The 21,527-nt window shown below is 44.3% G+C and overlaps 1 protein-coding gene across 1 annotated transcript in view; it reads right to left on the reverse strand.

Annotated features, from left to right (window-relative positions):
* Positions 1-21,527, reverse strand: part of APBB3 (amyloid beta precursor protein binding family B member 3) — a 222,114-nt gene that overhangs the window by 94,021 nt on the left and 106,566 nt on the right. Inside the window, exon 7 of the mRNA XM_078653428.1 lies at positions 7,034-7,161. Coding sequence (XP_078509554.1) covers positions 7,034-7,161 — 128 coding nt within the window. The remainder of the gene's footprint in view (positions 1-7,033; positions 7,162-21,527) is intronic.

The raw sequence follows: 21,527 nt of genomic DNA on the forward strand, positions 1-21,527 counted from the left end.
CTTTCCCTACTGTTGCACCCCCTGGAGTTAGAATAGTAATTTTAACCCCTACACTATCCAACACTTACCTTATATGCAATGTAATGTAATGTGTTGTAATGGTATGCGTTGTAAATGTAGTATGCGTTGTAGTGGAATGCGTTGTAAAGTTATTTTTTAAGAATTCGTTGTAATGGTATGCGTTGTAATGGTGTGCGTTGTAATGGATGTTTAGGTGTAAAAAATGTGTTGTAAAGGTATGCGTTGTAAAAGTGTGCGTTGTAACGTCATACATCCCTTGGGGACCCCTTCTGGTTTGCGAATGGGTTACCACCTACTTGAAACATGTGGCAAAATATGAATATTTTGCGACTGCATTTCGGTCGCAAAACATTCCGACATACCGCTGCAATTCGTTATTATGAAGGAACATCCTAAACACGGCCCTTCCTAATACAGAATCGGTATGTATTCGCAATTCCAAATTGTGCTTCGGTAACATGTTACCGAAATGCTAATTGGAATTTATAAAGACCAAAAAGCATTTTACCAGTCGCAAACGACCCCATTCTGCAAATCGGGCTGTTTGCGACCAGTTTAATGCATGAAGCATGTGGCCCTCAGTTTGCCTGTCAGCCAGAGAAAATGCACATGCCGTACTCCTAGTTGGTTATTACATCTGGCTGACAAAATTATTCTTAGTCATTCTCGCTTCGCCACATTCATTACTTTTGAGGTGATCTTCACCTCTCAGACAGGAGAAAGAACAGAAAGTGAAGACGCAAACTCTGCCTGTTTTTGCTCTTGTCTCATGAATGAGATGAGGATGGGAAAGCTGGGACCGTGGCTGGTCTCAAGCCTCAATTATCTCGAATAAGAATTGTTTGTGCCGGGTACAGGCAGGAGAAGGCCCTGCAAAGTGTGAAGGCACCAGGCAGTGATCCCTACTCAGTCGTTTCGGGATTCCTGGTTGGGCCCTTAGCGTACTCGGAAACAAAGGGTGTGCAATGGATACTTGTAATACTTATGCAAAGCAGATGACATTTTTACACATAGGATGCATATAACATACAGAGCACTATTTTACATTGCTTCCTCTATCAAAGAACCCACAGAAATGTTACTTTGTTTGTAATCACGTACATCTCACATGCACAAGGTCATGCTAGGCTTCTTCAATCCCTCCACCAGCCCCTGCGGCATCAGGACGAGAAGGCATGTCACACTATAACATAGGCGGTGGGCTGTTTATTTGACTGACTGCGTCTTACATAGATTATGACATACTTCTGTCAGATTTCTATCTGGCCCTTGCCTGTTTTGTTCAGGCACAGCCTGAGGAGAAATTAAGGGAACACCTTCTTTGACAGTGTGTTTGTGTTTATTTCAACAGGCAAATGCAAATTTCTGTTTTAAAATTGGTCCAAAAATTAATTTGGTATTTCATAACAGCTTTACGTTGATGTCACCTGACTTGGATGAATGATAGCTAGTTCCACCTGCGAACCCACTGTCCACAAGAGAGCAAAAATAACATTTCAAGCTTCAGTGGAAAAAGCTACTACAAAAACTAAAACAATTGGCAGAAAAAAGAAACTGCATTTTCAACAAAAAATAATTAAATAATAATTTTGAGTGAAAAGAAGATGAGATTGAAAATCATTTTCGATTCCAAACAATCTCAAATATACATTGCAAATCAGTAAAAACAAATTTCGGGGACATGTAATTGTTAATTAAAATGAAAACGTATTTAAATATTTTGGGCTAAAATAGGAAAATCCGTTTGAAAAGATGAAAGTAAATGGGAGGAAAAGCACTGAATTTTTAATAACTGTTCAGCGAAGTGAGAAAAGTGTCTCCTAGGGATAAAACAAGGAGCACGAGTTGCACTTTATATTCCTACCGAAATTCCCATTAATTATTTTAATGTGGAAATTCCGTCAGGAAGTAAAGAAAAATTCCACAGCATACCCTGCTATTATACTCGTTCTATAATCAATATCCTATCTGTCGTCTCCTACAGTGCACTAGCTATACAGGTTCTCTTCCTCTATCCCAATAGCTTCTTCCATTGCAATATTGTGGCTATAGCCCTCCAATTGTCTAAGACTGACACAAAGATATATTGCTTTCCCAGCCCCATTTGATGTATACCCTCCCATTAAGCACTTTGGGGCATATTAACTAGGAAGTGGCAGAGCGCGGCGTTAGCCACCTTGGCTTCACGCCACGCTCCGCTACTCTCAAAACACAGGGTTGCACTGTATTTACAAGAATATGGTGCAGCCCTGCGCTTCCCCCGGTGCTGGTGCTAATTTGAGCTGCCTAGCACCATCGCAGACACCCTTGCCGCATAGTGAAAGGGTGCCTGTGTTGTAGGGGAAGATTGCTTATGTGCAGGAAGGTGTCCCTTCCTGCACATAAACAATCTGAAATGGCATTTTGAAACTTCTATGTGTGCTACTTAATGCAGCATGAATTGAAGTTGCAAAACGTATTTTTTTATTGATTGTTTATGTGCAGGAAGGGTCACCTTCCTTCACATGAGCAATCAATGGCATTTTACTGTTTCTATGTGTGCTGCACAATGGGTGTCCAGTCACAGCAGCGCAAGGTATTCCGGGGTCCTGGGTAGCCGCCGATGGCCCCTATCCTCACGTGCATGGTAAAAACGAGGGGTGCTGGCTGCAGGAGGCCACGGGGGTTTCCAGCAAACAGGGCAAGTTCATGATGCCCTGTACCGGGTCATTCCTTCCCAGGACCTCCTCGGCCCAGTGAACCACAGCCCAGTTCCTTAAATGTGGGTAGAGCGACTGTCCCGGTACCACGTCAAAAACTCAGCAAAAATGTTACCTGCTAGGTAGCTCAGCCAGTTACTTCGCCAGCTGCTGAGTTATGCGTGCAAAATGCTGGTTTGAAATACAGCTTGTTGATTGAGCCTTCCGTCAGTCTGGGGTTGTGAAAAAAGTGCCAGATGATTGTTGGAAAGTAGCACCTGATGTGTAGAGCTCAAAGGTGCTGCAGCACGGCGGTAGTTAGTGTCATATGGTTATTTCTTCAAGGTCTAGTGGTATTTTGCGGTCAGATTGCTCGACAACCTGCATAGCATTAGGCGGGAGCTGAGACCTGGGCTAGCTGGAGAAAGTGCCAGTCGAGATGGTGGGGTAGAACCAGATCCAAAGGGAAGTAAGACAACCTGTCTTCCTGAAGTGTTTCAAAGCGCAGCCATGCCAGAGAAAGAGCATTCCATTATCACATCAATACACAAACAAGAGATCTAAACGTTATCCGAGATAGATCGGTGGGTTAGTGTATCGGTTACCTCAAAAAAGAGACGACCAGCAAGTCACAGGCTCAAATTAGACAGAGGTAGACTCAACCGTCGGGGATGAAACAAGCGCGATACTGCAAAGGCAGCCGCGTGTTTGGGACTAATGAAGGAGAGATTGTCACGCCGCCAGTAAACGATCCAATCCTGGTGGGCAGGACCAAAAGGAGACAAGGCAGCAACAAGGAAGGACTAAGAATCAGATGCCAGCATATTGCATAGAAGATGACGCCAGCAAATGAGGAAGATGGGCGGGGCTACAACTCCTCCTCCAAGAGCTTTGGAATCTGTATTGATTCCAAGAAGCTCTCGTATGACGGGAGCAGAGCATGCTCACTGCTTTCACCAGCCGAGACCTAAAAAGTGAGATTGTGGTGGCGATAGGGGCTTGTAAATATGTCCCTTCATTTTTTCCACATAGTTGTTCTGTCAGTGCAGTGCTCCATGAGTGCAATGCTCTAACAGTGCAAGTGAAATCTGTTCTCCACATGAGGACATCAGCCTTGTTAAGCCCCCTTACATGACAGGAGTGTTTATAATCATTCTGTGAAACACCAAATGAAAAATCTGATCGCTGTGGGCCTTTAATCTACTTATTTTGTTCCTGGAAACTCATCTACTGTTATTATTATTATCATTATTATAGAGATTTGTAAAGCGCATGGCTACCCATGGCTACCCAAGATGGCTTTCCAGCACTATGCTCCTTGTTATACCTCAAGTCATGCTTTCTCTATCACAGAGCAGGTTTTTAGCAGTTTGCAAAAAACCAAAAGAGAGCGACATGCTCTCCTAGACAGGGTTGAGGAGTTCCACAGCGTAGGACCTAAATAGAAAAAAGCTCAACCTCATTGCTGAGATTGCCTTACTCTGGGGATTACAGCAACGTATAGAGATTGCTTGAGCTCAAAGAATGACTATGTTTATACGGTGACACCAAGGATCTGAGAAAGATGGGGTCAGAATTAGAGAAACATTTATGCATGTAGCATAGCGCTTCAATTGGTAGCCAGTGAAGATCTTGGAAAACGCTGGCTGTGGACGTAAATTTGGGAGGGTGTAGTGAAAGTCTTGTGGATGTGTTTTGCACTGTATGAAGTCGCTTAAGTAGGATCTTCAGAGCAGCTGGATAGAGAACATTATCATAATCCAGCCTGGAGTTAATCAAGGCCTGGATTACTGTTCTTTGGGCTGAGACAGTAAGACAACCAAGAAATTTCCTGAGGCATCTTAGAATACCAAAACAGGTGGAAACGACCTTGTTAATTTGATGACTCATAGACAACCTGTCATCCAGCCAAACACCAAGGGGCATATGTACAAGCCCCTCTCATCATGTGAACGTCACTTTTCGCGATGTTCCTGTGGCGATAGGTGCATCGCCTTATTTACAAGGCAGCGTTAATCCACTTAACGTGGCTTAACGCTACCTTGTAAATAAGGCCACCTTCCACGCTATGCTTAGCTTGAAAGCGGAGGGCAATGGGTGTTGCTGGGGGTGTTCCACCACAACACCCAATGTTTCTGACGCTGCCTCCTATTTACAAGGGAGGCATAAATACGAGGCATTACCAGAATTAAGACCAGGGAAAACCTGGTTTTACCCTGGCACAAGAAGAAAAAATGTTTCTTTTCTCCTTGTTTTTGCTGTTTTCATGTGTACTGCCTTGTGCAGCACACATGAAAACAGTAATAGGCCAATGATAGTTTATGTAAAGGAAGGTCCCCCTCCCTGCATATAAACAATAATTTTTTTTAAATGCCGTTTTGCAACTTCTGTGTGTGCTGCATTAAGCAGCACACATAGAAGTTACAAAAAGGCATTTAAAGATTGTTTATGTGCAGGAACGGGGCCTTCCTGCACATAAACAATCTTTCCCTGCACGCAGACACCCTTGCACTATGGTGCAAGGGTGCCTGTTTTGGCGCAAGGCTGCTAAGTGTAGTGCCAGTGCAGGGGTAAATGCAGGTCTGCACCATATTCTTGTAAATATGGTGCAGCTCTCCATTTCTGAAGTGGACTTCCTTTGTACATATGCCCCCAAGACTCTTAACCACAGGTACTGGTGTGGGAGTATTACCCATAGCCTCGGGCCAGAGCTGAGGTACCGAAAGGTGGGGGAGGTTAATAACCAACAGGATCTCAGTCTTATCCCCATTCAATTTAAGGGAGTTAGCGTTCATCCAAGATGAAACTTGTGTAAGGCAAGGCATATGTTCAAAGCCCAAACACTCCGATTCTCCTGTGATGACAGGGGGACCACAATCTGGATGTCGTCAGAGTATACAAAGATTGTGAGACCACAACTTTTCACAGTCCCTGCAAGTGGCCAAGATTGAAAAGGGTCAGACTGAGGGTGGAGCCCTAAGGTATGCCAGATGATAAATGGTAAGGCTTGAGCGATGCTGATAAGTGTGTGTCTGGAAGACACAGTCTTGCAGGAAAGAACCTAGCCAGGACAAGGCCTTGCCCTGTACACCCATCTCCTCTAATCTTTGTTGAAGAGTGTCAAATGCGGCACTAAGATCTAAGAAGTACAAAGCAGTCGTACCACCAGTATCTAACTGGTGCCTTAGATATTCAGTGACGCCGAGAAGAACTGACTCCGTGCTATAGCCTACTCTGAAGCCCGATTGCGAGGGGTGGAGCATGCCACTTAGTTCTGTATACAACATGAGCTGTTTATTCATGTTTTTTTTCCAGAACTTTGCCCAAAGTATGCAAAGGACAGATTGGCCTCCAATTGGATCAGATGAAAAGGCCAAGATTTGTCTTTTTCAGCAGGAGTATGACCATTGTGTGCTTCCAAGATTTCGGGACAATGCCTTCTGAATATGATGCATTCAGAAGCTGAGTAAGCAGGTGCAGCAACTATGGGGCAAGCTCGCGAAATACCAAAGGTGGAAAGGGGTCTAAAGGTGAGCTTGATTTGGTACCAGTAAGAAGAGATGAGATCAGGCTGTCCAAATGTTGAAAGGAGCTCAGCAAATGAGGAAGGTCAGGATGTAAGTGACCGCAGTTATGCTCGAGTGTACGGGTGAAAAGAAATTTGAATGTGAGCAACTTTTTTGAGAAAAGGTTTGCTAATTTGTCGCACTGATGTTGTGAAAAGAAGGTGACTTGAACAGTGTCTGCGGGATCTGACAACGTTTTTACCACTTGAAAAAGGGTTTTAGGGCAATTTTGATCTGAAGTTATTTTTCCGAAAATATATTTCATTCAAACCTATTGTTGAAATGGGGTCCGGTGGCTGACTTCCTAACAATGTAGCTAAAAGCCTTGATTTCTAGACCTGATTTCCGGAACAAACTACATTGTGTGATTTTGGGCTTGTCACTTTATGTCCCTGCAGCTCTGTATGACATGTCTAGAAACCTCTCAGCGCTAGATTAATTGCAGTGTTTTCGACCAGTTCGAGAACGAATACTTTCAATGGCAGAATTATTTTTAGAATACTTCACTGGGAGACCCAGGATATTCTTGTTATATATAGACACATAACACTTCATTATATTATTCTGTTTAAAAACACATTCCCCTTACCATCTCCATTGTACATTGATTCACTCGGAGAATTTGAAATAACAAACCTACTAACAATTATGGCAGTTCCTGAAGAATTCTTACAAACCGCACTACCTGCTGGCTTTAAGGCTGGAATACAGTAATTAGAAATATTGCTGCATCTATATTTGTGGCTATTGGGCTGAAGAACCACTTACCTGCCATTATTGCAGCCAACGCCCCACACCCGGATGTTGACGATTGGTTGGCTGTGTATCAGACTGTGGTCGAGGGGGTCCACCAGGCTCATCGTGTCCTTCTTAAGGATCATCACCATGTTCTGGCCCTTAGGAGACAGAGAAGCAGCTCATATCTCATCTACTTTCTTCCAAAACAACCACATAGCTTACAATGAGTTTGAGAGTAATAGGAAATGGACCAGGTAAGTACTTTTGCTGCTGATTTATATGCAGTATTACACTATCATTGTTTTATAAACCTTTGGCAGTGTCTTTGACTGCCCTTTCTCACTAAAGGATCAAATACAAAAGTTGTCTACAGCAGTAACTACTACCCAAGGCTGTCAGTGTTTCTTTCTTTCCAAAGGATCTAGAATCCTGAGGAGAGTCCTGCATGTGAGTAAGAGGAGTGCAGAGCCCAAGAGCCTACAATCCCACCATGCCCCAGAAGAAAATATGGCTGGAGATTCGCTCTCCCAAGACTATTCCAAGTGCTAATAAAGGGAAGGCCTCTTTGCCCTTGATGTTGGACTTGTTTGTGGAACCAGGGTACCCATAGGAAGGATTTCACTAACAAGATGCACTTTACATAGGTTTCTTCTAAAGATTAATTCAAGTTCAAGTTCAAAAGACCTTTATTCGAATTTCATAAAATTCATACAAGTACCGTGATTAAAAAACAACAAATCATTTACATTATACATTAGTTCAAAAGATTTCATGATAAAAATACAATACAGTTATACTCTTTTGAGGCTAATTTCAGGGGTTTTCCATCGTTTTGCGCACTCTTGTTATCAGTCTCAGAAAAGTGCTAGTACAGAAAATTAGTTCATCAGAATCCAGGGAAACCAACATTCTATAGGACTCCTTAAGTGACAGTGGTCTATGTTTCTTAAAATACGGAGTTAAAAAACATTTAATATATCTCACATAAAATTTGCAGAAGAATAGGAAGTGCAAATCATCCTGTAGACTGACACCATCGCACGCGCACGGGCAAGTTTACAGTAACCCAATGGAAAAGACAACAAAAATTTTACTGAACCCACCCTTAAACGAAACAATAGTGATCTCTCCCAGCGAGTCATAGGTAGGGAGAGATAAGGCGGGAGTGGTTGCCTACACAATTCATTTCCCAAGTATTTTGCGACAGTTGATTTTGATGATTCTTTTTCCATCCTTTCAGAGCTGTAAAGTGCATACAGTGCATTTTTTACCTCAACTTTATCCTTGGGCTCGATCCTGGTTGGGTCTGAGAATAAATTGCCTCTGTCCACGGCGCACAATGTTTTAAAAACTCCTGAGAGCCAAGGAATCACCATACCATGATCGCAATTTAAGCAGTCTTTTATAATATTTTGTGTGAGGATGGCTGAATCATTCCTCCAGACTCTGATCCATAACAATGCTGGTCTTGCTCTAATAAAGTCACTAACATACGGGAGATTTAATTCATTGTGGCAAATATAATCAGAGGATGAGATTGGAGCGCCCAATATTTTCCTGCAAAAACGGCTTTCTTCCCGTTGAATGCATGAGCTACCTCCAAGTCCCCAGACCTCTGCTCCATAAGAGGCAACGGGTAAACACTGTAGTTTAAAAAAATTTTAAATAGCTCTGGTGGCACCTATTTTCTTCGGGCGGGGCAAGCTCAATATAGAATTGGTGGCTTTCGAGAACTTGCTCGTGGCGTGGGCCAAATGCCCACTCCACGAGCCGTTCGCAGCGAAAACCACTCCTAAATAGGGAAATGTGGGCACAGATTCAAGTTTATCTGTGCCTATCTGTATAGTATTGAGCTTCCTTTTGCCTGGGCCACATGACATTATAAAAGATTTTTTTTAATTTACCCGCAGATCTAATTCCTCCATAAAATGAACAAAACTATGGACAAGAAGGCGGAGGGCATTAGGTGTGCGGGCCATGAGCACCGCATCATCTGCGTATAAAAGTGCTGGTAAAGGTTTCCCTAAGATTGTCGGGACATCGCTGGTGACTTTCCTTAGACTGCTAGATAGACCATTAATATCAATGATAAACAGCAGGGGTGCTAAAATGCACCCCTGTCTCACTCCCCTGCCAATGTCAATGGCTCCAGAGACTTCACCACCCACCCCAATTCAGACTCGTGCTTTCAGATCAGTATGGAGATAGGCCAGGAAGCCAACAAGAGCCTCATCTAGCCCGTAGTTCAGTAGGATTGTCCAGAGTTTGGATCTATTCGCTAGATCGAAAGCGGATGAGAGATCCATAAAAGCAAGGTAGGTGGGGGACGATCGGGCAATACTATACTTATCGATTATTAATTTGAGATTTAAGCATTGCTCCACTGTCCCCACCCCACTCCGGAATCCCATCTGGCACGGGTCCAGTAAGTCTGTGTCTTCAGTCCATTCAAGTACTCTGTTATAAATTACTCGTCCCAGAATTTTTAAAGTGTTGTCCAGAAGGGAGATCGGGCGATAATTAGCTGGTTCCGACCTGTCTCCCTTTTTAAAGATTAGGACGATAGTACTGGTTGCCCACGTGACGAGCATGGCTGCTGTTGGTAAACTATTGAAAACATTTAGGAGAATTGGTGCCCATAAATCCAAATTATATTTAATAATGTCAATGGGCAAACCATCAGGGCCAGGCGCCTTGTTTCCAAGGCTCTCGTTTATAGCTATTTTTACTTCATGGGCCTCAATCTGTAGACCGCGCAATTGCAATTGCAATTGTCTAGAGTTGGGGTCGACAATTCCTCAGGCGATACAGCATAAATATTTGAGAAATGGGTCTCCCAGGCACTACTAGTTATATTGCAGCTAGTCGTTGTAAGCTTCTTGCCCATTTCCCTTGTTTTCCTGACCGCGGACCAAAAGGGTCCGCTGCCCCCCAAGTTTGCGCTGGTCACTAGTGATTCCCATTGTTCAGATAGTAGAGTAGCCTTTCTGTCCACTATTTTGGTTTTATACTGTTTCCTAGCTATCTGGATGGTCATTTTACATCTAGGTTTAGTATTGAGTGCCCTTCTTAATTCCTTATTCGCAAGTGAGCAGGCTGAGTCAAACCACCTAGGTTCTTTATCTTCCTTAGGTAGTGGGACTGACAGAAGAGTTTGTATAGTTGAACACAGTTTTTCAAAATCAGCAATTATCCTACGGTGGTTGCCGTCCGTGGATAGGCAGGACTTAATTAGGTGCGGGTGTTTAGTTTGTACACTGTCCAGGATTGCCCCGCTATCAACCCCCCTCCATTTTAATTTCAGTCCATCAATCGAAGGTGTAATATCCCTTGCACCATTTAGATTCGTATAAACCGGGCTGGGGGCAAAATTCAGAGTTACCACAATTGGATTGTGGTCGCTGAATGGTGTCACCATCACAGTTGACTTTACTATACAATCTATTAAGTGAGGCGACATAAAGATATAGTCAATGGTAGAGCTACTGTCCCTTCCTATGAACGTGGGGGCGTGGGGTGCACTGAGACTATAATTTGTTGTCATAGCATCAGCAAGAGCAAATTCAGTCAGTATGCTAGATAATTCAGTGCCCCTCCGTTCAGCCTGATCTAAGTAAGTCTTATCCTCAGTTCCGTGAGTCTTTGATAACTTTGCGTTAAAACCGCCCCCGATTAGAATCCCTGATCCTATATCAATTGGAGGGCTAAATTCCAGATTATGGAGAACCTTTGATAAAGCCTCAAAATTCTTATTCGGTACACAATAAAAATCATTATTATAAAAATTGATTAAATAAATCCTGGTCTTTGACTTTAGCTTATATTCAAGAATTTGAATATTCGGATTCCCAGTGGACAGATCTCTGATTGAACCACCAGCCAAAATCCTAATCCCAATGAACAGACCACCCACTGCTCGACCAAAACTAGGTTTGGGTGATGTTATACTAAAACAGTGGTAGCCCTCTATGTACAAATTCCCGATAGCCCACGTTTCCTGAAACATGACAATATCTATACCATCAATTATCTTAGCCCATAAGGGGTCTGAGAGTCTAGATTCCAATCCCGCCACATTCCAGCTAAGGATTGATAACCCACAATTGCTCTGATGTATAGTGGGTTTATTCCCAGCACTCCTCACTATGTTTGCGCCGTGTTCAAGTGACATGGGCGTTTTGTGTCCATGTTTGGGCAGAGAGATGGCAGTATGATCATAAGCCAGTAAGTCCCGAGTGTCATCATTGGCTGACATTACAGGTGATCGTTCCTCAATGATGTTATTAATTACTAGTGGACCGCTATTGGCATGCAGATCGTCAACTAAACTATTCTGAGTTGCTCTCTCTGCAACTGATGGTGTGTGTCCCTTGTTACCATTGTCTGTAGCTAAACTTTTGGTATTATTACCATCCGTTTTATCCAGTCAGTCCTGCTCATCTAGGTTTGAAAAATGATCGAACCGATTATGAGTTGTGATATTAAATAGAGGCCTGACTTCATTTGGCTGCATATATTGATTTGAGGTAAATGCTGAATATGACCTTTCCCTATGGTCATATTGGGGCATTATTGGGAGCTGAGGGTAATGCAGAGGGTATGCTGACGTTGAGGCCTGGTGACGCCAGGTGGGTCCATTCAGGTAATTAGGATCTTGGTTCACAGAAAAAAGTGGAGACTTGATCCTAGCACTAAAATTCAAATCCTGGTTAGAAGTGGCGAGATTGATCGCCATGTTTGACTTAGGGGGGATCAGATGTCTGTAAAAGTAACCCAGTGGGAGCAAGGTGGTATTAAATTCCCATGGTGAGGGTAATGGAGCGCTAGCCAGTGTTTTTTGGGCCCATTGGGGGTTCTTGAAATTTATGGTTATACAATCCCCCTCGAACTTTTTGAGCAGTGGGCCTATCCAGCCTACTCTCTGGGTATGGATAATCTCCCTTGCCCCTTCCATAGGGAAATTGCAATTTGCAATTAGCCAATGAAGGGTTTTGTTTTTAAGGGATATGGAAGTTTCTTCTTGATCCCTCCTAAGTTTAGAGACGTTAACCAGGACCAGCACATACGCCCCGCATTCAGGCGGTAAATTAATACGTGGTGGGGTCTGCCTCGTGTTAATTACCGTGTTTTGGGCGGTGTGAACCATGGGGAGATTTTGCGCAGGGTTATGGGTTTGACTCGTTAAAATCCCCTTGCTCTGGTCAATATTTTGGTCCTTCCCTAGCTCTGACACTGTCTTAGTGGCATGATGGGTAGCCATGTGGTTAGTAATAGGCTTTGCTGCAGAATGGTTGGCAGTAGTCCCTTTGCCAGAAGCCTGTACAGTTTTGGACGTTGTGATTGTATTTGGAGCTACGGGGTTCTTAGATTTAGGGCCTGTGGGATTTAAGTTACTTGATTTAGCCCCCACGCTAGTAGACACCCCATTTCTAGAGATATTCTTAATAGGGGTGCTTAGTTCAGCTAGTTGCTTTTCAATGCGTGTTAATCTGAATTCTATTGGTGACAAATAAATACTAAGCAGTTCACCCATTTTTTCCAACAGGAGGTCATTTACAGTATTTGCATCAGGTTTATCCTCCGTGCCTAGCAACTTCCCCTGAAGTTCCTCACTTTCAATCTCAATGGGTGCGTTTGTTCCGCCCGTGTTTAAGTGCCTTTTCTGAGTTTCCGTTTGGGCGCGCTATATTTCCTGACCTTAGGCATACAATGCTTGGAAGTATGTTTAGTTTGTTTTTGTATGGCACCCTCCCGCCTGCCTCTTAATTGCCTCATACTGTCTGTATTTATTTCTTCTGGTATGGGATTGATGGATAGGTTAGGAGTTTTTTCCAAATCTGTACTAGATTCTGAGTCAGAGTCTAACAGGGGGATTGATGCAGATAAGTTTACCTCATTTGGTATACTGTGAATATCGGCACACACGTCAGTTAAAACTCTGGTGTTCCTAGTTCTAGCCTGGATAGGTGTTGTTGCCGATACAATAGATCTGAGGGATAATCATTTGGCTTGGGCTAGATCTAGCGAAACCCTGCGCTCCAGAAGTAAGATGCCCTGATCTATGGCATCATTGGCCCTTATAATGAAGTTATCTATGGGGCCTATCACTGGAGGTCCCCCAGCTGCAGTTTTACTTCGAGAACCCCTGGTAGACATACTGAGGATGACAGTGTGTTTACAGAATCACAATATAAATGATACTCCAGTCAATCAGTCTTAAATATAGGATGCAGTAGACTCTGCGCCGTACAATAAAGTAAAGTCTAATTGGTTAAGTTCAAACCAGCACTTTGTCCATCACGTAAAACATAGAGAGGTCCCAGAGTCCATCCAAATGGATCAAGCAGTCAGATAATTAGTTAATGGAGAGCGACAGACCTTGGGGCACCTAAAGAGATGAATTTAAGGGGGGTAGCCCGTCCCGTCCCTAGTCGTCCCCGGACGGCCACAGACGGCCCGCCCTCTGCCCGGGCTCAGCCCGGCGTCGCCCGCACGAGTCCCGCGACGCGGGAGGTGCTGCTGCTGTTTAAGCGCCTCCGGGCGGAAGCAGGAGGCGTGAGGAGGCGGCGTCCCGGTGAAGCAGGGGGCGCTGGGAGTTGTGGTCCGAGGAAGCGCTGCTCGTCCCCACTCGGCGGCCGAGGTAGACTGCGGCGGCGGGGGAAGCAGTCAGCAGGCCTGCGCCTTGGTGTGTCCCCTGGGTCCAGCGGTGAGTGACAGTTCAATCCAATGCCCCCAAAACACAAGACTGCTTGACTGCTTGAAAAACCATTATGTTCTTCAGTGTTCTGATAAAGAACTAACAAGTATTGTATTTTCACGGTATACAACTAAGAAATACTTATCTTGTATGTAAAAAGCGCAAGAGTTTTTTTTTAGCGAACAATATTAGATTATTCATAAATTCGATATAATTATAGAATAGATAGATTGATGTGAATATTACATTCTTTGTTGAATTATAACAAATTTACACTTTTTACTATTTTTACGTTAATATCAGTACACATTTTTGCAATAAATGATGAAACCTCTTAAAATATGAACTATATGATTGTGCCACATGGAGTAAGTGGCTTCTTTTACTGTTTAAGTAAGTGGGCGTAAATTTGTTGAGCGCATGTTGGCAATTGCTTTTGGAAAGATTGAAAATATTTTTCCTATTTTCTATTTTACAATATTTGTATTATTTGCTATAATGTAGCCTTCCATTATTGAGCTCCCATTCAAAATCGAAATTAATTTTTCTTAAAGCGTGTCAAGATAAAACATTTTTTTTTTAAAATAAAGTAACAAGACAGATGGTAACAGTGTAAGGGTGGTGCACTTAGCTGGCACCGGGCAGTCAAGTCCCTTGGAAACATCTTTTCAACTTTGGCTCCGAGTCACTTTGCTAAGGGGCTCCCATGAAGCTCTTCAACTGGCGGCAAAACAACAAACGTTTGCCACAAACATTGTAATTGATGCCAACAAAACTGCTTAAACTATTCCTTTCGCTTGATTGCACCACTACAGTGGACTTACAAAACTCTCTATTACCCCCAGCTCAGCCATAGGCCGTACCCCTAAAAATACTATGGAAATGAATTAATTCACTTGCTGAGCCTTATAAAATGGAACTCTACCGTGGCTATGAACTTTAGAACTTTGAAGGAAAAGTCACAGCATTTTTGATCCTACTAACTCTACTGCTTAATGTCTATGCAGCTGCTTTTTCCACCAATCTTTATTTATCAGCCAAGAAATTAGGTTAACATATATGTGCATGTATTATTTACAAGCGTGCCTCATGGATTTGTCGTTTATTTGTCTGCGCATTTTACTCTCACTGTTTCCATTGTTTTTTTTAATCTTACTGGCATTTCTACATTCTGTAAAGAAAAAAACACAACTAGTATTTTCACATTTACTTTAAATTGGCACCAGGAAAAGGCAATATGAATTAAAAAAAATGTGCACCTACGTAATAGTTGTAAAACTTTTGAGATGTCTTTATACTGTGTAAGGTCACCATATTGAATAGAGATTAAATATATCATATGTGTCACAGCCAGCTTTAAACCGTAGACACATATTGTTCCAGTTAAATATTCCCGTCAGGAAAACTATTATGCCAGTAACGAGGCCTTATTACCGACTGATATACTAATAACCAGTTTGTCATCATACAGAAAAAGTGACACAGCTCAGTTGCCTTAAGACCAGGCTGATTGTTAAGTGTTGGTGTGTTTCTCTAATTTTTAGGCATGGCTTTAGGCAAGTCATTTTGATATTAAAAAAAATACATGTGTACTATAATGAATTAAAGGGGTTTTAGCCGCCTGTCCTCATCAACTGGTCTATTGTTGTGTCAGTCACCCCACTGCAGTCACGGGCTAACTTTACTTTGATTGACTGCATTTTGCTCTTTCACAAGGAGCACATCTACACATAAGGTAGTTCTGTTCAGTGGGAAAGTTTTAGTTTTTAATTTATTATTTTGGTGTTGCTTTTGTGTTTAGAGTCTGCTGTGACAGCAAGTCCATTTCTAACAGCTCTTCCAAGTTGAGCATGGGGCACATTCCAGCTTTATCAGTTCCCGTCTTCTGCTAATAATGTAAATTTCCCTTGGAGTGTCCTTTGTTTATCTGACAACTTCTATTTCATAGAATGTCAGATTGTGTCTGTTGAAACTGTTCTTTGTATTGTATTTTGTATTGTATTTGGTATTTGTCAGGCGCGTGTATCACCCGTAGGTCTCGCAGCGCCAGCGGAATACTCAGATATACTGTGAGTGGTCACTTGTTAGAGCTGGAAGAGCCAGGTTTTCAGTAGTTTGCGAAATCTCTTGTGGTTTTGTTCTGCACGAAGATGTAGGGGAAGGGCCTTCCAGGTTTCAGGGCCAATTTTGTGTTTTTTTGCAACCAAAAAATATGTTTAGCTAATGACGTTTTCAGATTGATGAGAGCCTGCTGCTTTCCCAACAATAAAGTTTTGTACAAACCATGACAGAACAAAACAGGAACTGCCAAAGCTGGCTTTGTCAATGCTTGTTCACCAATATATCTTGTTTTTCATCTTTTTATACGCATATTTTCAAATCAAACACAAAACTATTTTATTTATTTATGAATGTCCCTGTGTATACCTGGCACTATTGAACAGGTGGGGATTATACAGGATTGGACGGTTCCTATTCAATACATTATAATGTCAATTGGTAATCACGTTGGAAAACATAACATAACACAATATGACATGAAATGACATAAATTAACATAACGTAACAAGTATTCTTAATTTGTGCACCAAGAAGAAATAAAGGAGCTTATTTATGAGCCGTTGCGATACTTTTACGCTGCCGGTGTGCCCCTTTTTGTGATGCCCCGGTGGCGTAAAGAATGTGCCACGTTGTGCCCTATTTACAAAGTGACACAGCTAGGCAGATGCATCACAATGTAAATCCCTGCACCACATTATACCTGCACCAGGTATAATGTATGCAGGGTGGGTGTTACTACGCAAAAAGCCTTGCAGAAGTGGCACGTTGAAATCTATAAGATTTCAGTGCATCATTTCTAGGACACTACTGCATCAATATCTTACACACAACTCCAGCAATGCCTCAATTTTGTGCCGACAGATACGTCAGTTATGTTATGTTATGTTATATTAGAAGGGATTTTAGAGCGCTCGTTCACCCATTGGTTTCTTGGAGCTGATGAGGCAGAGGGATCGCCAGTCCGAACAGATTAATTATAGGCGCATGAGAAAAGCCATGTTTTGAGAGACTTTCTGAATTTGATAAGGTTTGTGCTTAATCTGATTTCCACTGGGATGGAGTTCCGTAGTCGAGGGGCAAGGGTTGCGAACCTGCAGCCCCCTTGCCACTTCAGGTTGAAGGTGGGTACTGTGAGGAGGCGGAGATGGGCTGAGTGGAGGTTGCGCGAGGGTGTATAATGGGAAATGCGGTCAGTCATAAATTTGGGGCTGTGATTGTTTAGGGATTTGTACACCAGGCAGGTGATTTTAAAGGTACAATGATGGGGGATAGGTAACCAATGCAGTTTTTTTAGGAGAGGGGAGGCGTGTTGCCATCTGGGTTGTTGGTAAATAGTCTAGCCGCTTGATTTTGCACTAGTTGTAGTGGTTTGGTTAGTCCAATTGGGAGTCCCAGAAAGGTGGCGTTTGCATAGTAAAGCCAGGATAAAAACAGGGCTATCATGACCTGGATCAGTGCAGTTTGGGATAAAAGCCTGCTTATTTTCCTGATTTTGCGTAATTGCAGGAAGCAGGTGGAAATCACGGTGCCTATGTGCGCTTTGAGGGACAGGTCGTTGCTTATGGTAACCCCAAGGCTTTTTACTGCGGTGGCGGAAGAGGGTGGGGGGCCTAGGTTGCTTGGCCAGTAGTGTGGGCCCCAATGAGTTTGTGCCGCACCTATCAGTATGAGTTCAGTTTTGCTGGGGTTAAGTTTTAAATGGTGGTGATCCATCCATTGGCGGATGAAAGTCATTGTGTCTTTGATGTCAGATATCGACTGAGGGGAGTTGTCCATCTGGAAGAGGAGTTGGAGATCATCCGCGTAATTGAAAATGGTGATTCTTCTCTCCTTAAGGGTGCTTATTAGTGGGTGAATGTAGATATTGAACAGGTGGGGGAGAGGGACGAGCCCTGTGGGACCCCACAAGTTGTTGTTAGCTTGGGGGCAGTGAATGGGCCGGAGCGGACTGCCTGAGAGCGGTTGTTTAAAAAGGATTTGATACAGCAGAGAGCTAGGCCCCCCAATACCAGCCTCTTCGACCCTGTCGGCCAAGATCCCATGGCCGACTGTATCAAAGGCCGCCGAGAGGTCAAGCAGTACTAGGGTTATACTGACGTATCTGTCATTCCTTGTAACATGATGCGTCATACAGTAAATATGACGCATCAATCGTGTCACAAGAAGGACGCACTGAGAAGTGTTGCATTGCTGCTTTGTCACAGCAATGCAACACTTCTCATAAGGCCCAAAACGTTTAGCCCTAAATTAATTCATTGGTAAGATCACAGAACTACATTGCATCTCTCTTCCCACTTAGATGTTGCATACACCAGGCTGCACTCCTCGCTCTTTGGGAAAAAAATATGGTTCCTAAAAATGTTACAGCTAAAATCTTGTAAGTGGAAAGAGCTATTTTTAAATATTTGTCATTAAATATACATGAACTTTACAGTGAATCTCTGTGGGACACAACAGTCAAAAGCATAATTTAGTCTGGGTGCTGAGCTTTTGACCGTGAAATAAAGAGATTTTACTCCTCCTCTCTCCCATAAAAGCACTGTGAAGCAACAGACATCGATTCACTAAGTGCCCTGGGAGAGCAGCATTAATATCCTACACAATTTGACCTCCTGTGGTGTCACAGGATGACGCTTCGACCCATGATTAGCCATCACAGCTTTTTATTTGCTGCTGAAGGGCTCCATTGATCGCAAGTCTCGAAGTAAATAACTAAAAGTAAACAGGGCTCTTAGAATAATGCTTTTCATTCCCATTGCTGATGTTATCACCACTGAGACCAGAGAAAGAACGGGCAGTGGAAGAGTTACCACAGATCAAGCAAGAGGTAGCACCTGCTATGGTTGCCCGTCCCTCATTCTGGTGGAGCCAGTGGCTCAAAAGGAAAAATAAAATGCTAATGTTTATATCATTTTATTTTTCCTATTGAAGTTAGTGGCAGGGTAGGGCAGGGCTGGCCAGAGCAGGTGAAGCAGTGGTTTGCACTCCCTAAGTGCTCATGACTGTTTGGCCGGCCCTCTTGGACCGGCTAAGAAGTCATGCGCACTTTGCATATTCCCCACCAGGCTTCATTATATAGCCTGTTGAGGAACATGCACAGGCTCCCTCTCCCCATCTGATTGCCAATCCACGGCACTCAGACCCACCACAACAGCGTTGTGATTGGCGCAGGCCGGGACACGAAGGACAGGAAGAAGGAAGAGGACGAGGACGGCGGAGAGGCAGCAGTCGGCCGTTTCAGGTAAGTGCTTTTTTTTTCATTCACGGCCCAAACCCCCCACCCCACTAGCCCCGTCTAGTAGCAGCCGCTACTGGGTGGAGCAGATTTACTGTATGTAATTCCACTGCCTGGTCACGGCTGGCTCATGCTCCTGCACTTGGTCTTCCCTTGTTCAGGAACATGAACTGGTAAAATCACATGAGGCTTTGGCTGCAGCCTGACAAAGTTTTTCGCTGGCTCCACCTCCTAAAACTATTCATCCCTTTCCCTCTAACTAGCCTCTCAGCCCCCTTCACCCTGCAGGGAAGCCACTGATCCCATATACTATCTGCTCCAGGCAGCTGGCAAGTGGGCAGGGGGTATATGGGAGTATTAAATGCCTCGGATAGCAAATAACCTGGAATTCAGCATGGTAATTCTGTGTCTGCACCTTTATTTTCAATTCTGAGGGGTCTAGCTCTTAATGTGCGGGATTCCATTTGGAGATACAGACCAGTAACTGTAATTCCGGCCACTGGGCAGTACTTAATTTGAGCCGGGGCTTTCCGGTGCTAAGCGCCAGCACTTAATTGGTTTCCGGTGCTCGACACCTAACTTTCAACGCCATACGTAGAACAGTCCACCACATGGTGGCGCGGCTCATCTAATTTAAAGATGAGCAGAACAAGAGTAGTTTAGGAATACAATATACATTAAAATTGCTAATACCTGCCTCCCCAGCCATTCCTTTAGCTTTGGGGACCTGGAATAATCTGAACTGTTGTATTTACATGCGAGAGAGATGGTTAGTAGTTGTTTTGGCAGCAATGACAAGGGCGATGGGTGGTTCAAGCTGCTGTGGCCTCCTGGTCAGAACCCTAGCACTTAATATTTTAAAAAATTAAGCACTGCCGCTGGGGATCTCAGCATTGAATTATGCACAACTCAGAATCATGGTATTTGTCGTCTTTCTCATTGCTTGTTTCGAGGAGTCTTCTTTCCGAGTACGTCGTGCGTTTTCCAAGCAAACTGCTTCATCGTCTGCCTTGAAAATATTTAAAGGCGCTGCACAAATTGACATTCTTACTTCAGTTGGCCCGCATACATTTTAACGAACCAGCCGGGAGAGAAATCCTTTTTAGAACGAGCAAAAACGCTTCAGATGTACGGAACTCACAAAGGCCTTAAAAGCCGGACACGGTTCTGTATTTCAGCCAATTCCACCCGCGTTTCTGATACCTCTTTCGCGAGCTAACTTTGTGATCACCAAAGATTTGAACAGTGAAACAGGGAGCGGTCCCCGATCGTAGCGTATTCTCTTGTATTGGTGTACCGGGTTTCAAACGCTTTTTTTAATACAAGACTCCTGACGCGGTAATCTTTGGCATCTGACCGCTGAATAGACTCTCTTTGCTGCCTACAGTAGCTCCTCTGAATCCTGACCTCCCGCCTCCCGCCGCCCGACCCTTTCCACATCCCAGGGTGAGGCCGCCGAGTGGAGCGCGGTGGGGATAAAAACTACATCCCCCAAGAGCCTTCGCGACGCTATTCGCGTCAGTTGCGCGCCAGGAGGCGCATAAATCAACAGTCACCCCGGTCGAGTGGGTGACTCCTGACGCGGTAATCTTTGGCATCTGACCGCTGAATAGACTCTCTTTGCTGCCTACAGTAGCTCCTCTGAATCCTGACCTCCCGCCTCCCGCCGCCCGACCCTTTCCACATCCCAGGGTGAGGCCGCCGAGTGGAGCGCGGTGGGGATAAAAACTACATCCCCCAAGAGCCTTCGCGACGCTATTCGCGTCAGTTGCGCGCCAGGAGGCGCATAAATCAACAGTCACCCCGGTCGAGTGGGTGACTCCTGACGCGGTAATCTTTGGCATCTGACCGCTGAATAGACTCTCTTTGCTGCCTACAGTAGCTCCTCTGAATCCTGACCTCCCGCCTCCCGCCGCCCGACCCTTTCCACATCCCAGGGTGAGGCCGCCGAGTGGAGCGCGGTGGGGATAAAAACTACATCCCCCAAGAGCCTTCGCGACGCTATTCGCGTCAGTTGCGCGCCAGGAGGCGCATAAATCAACAGTCACCCCGGTCGAGTGGGTGACTCCTGACGCGGTAATCTTTGGCATCTGACCGCTGAATAGACTCTCTTTGCTGCCTACAGTAGCTCCTCTGAATCCTGACCTCCCGCCTCCCGCCGCCCGACCCTTTCCACATCCCAGGGTGAGGCCGCCGAGTGGAGCGCGGTGGGGATAAAAACTACATCCCCCAAGAGCCTTCGCGACGCTATTCGCGTCAGTTGCGCGCCAGGAGGCGCATAAATCAACAGTCACCCCGGTCGAGTGGGTGACTCCTGACGCGGTAATCTTTGGCATCTGACCGCTGAATAGACTCTCTTTGCTGCCTACAGTAGCTCCTCTGAATCCTGACCTCCCGCCTCCCGCCGCCCGACCCTTTCCACATCCCAGGGTGAGGCCGCCGAGTGGAGCGCGGTGGGGATAAAAACTACATCCCCCAAGAGCCTTCGCGACGCTATTCGCGTCAGTTGCGCGCCAGGAGGCGCATAAATC

This window comes from Lissotriton helveticus, chromosome 7, assembly GCF_964261635.1.
Source record: "Lissotriton helveticus chromosome 7, aLisHel1.1, whole genome shotgun sequence".
Lineage (NCBI taxonomy): Eukaryota > Metazoa > Chordata > Amphibia > Caudata > Salamandridae > Lissotriton > Lissotriton helveticus.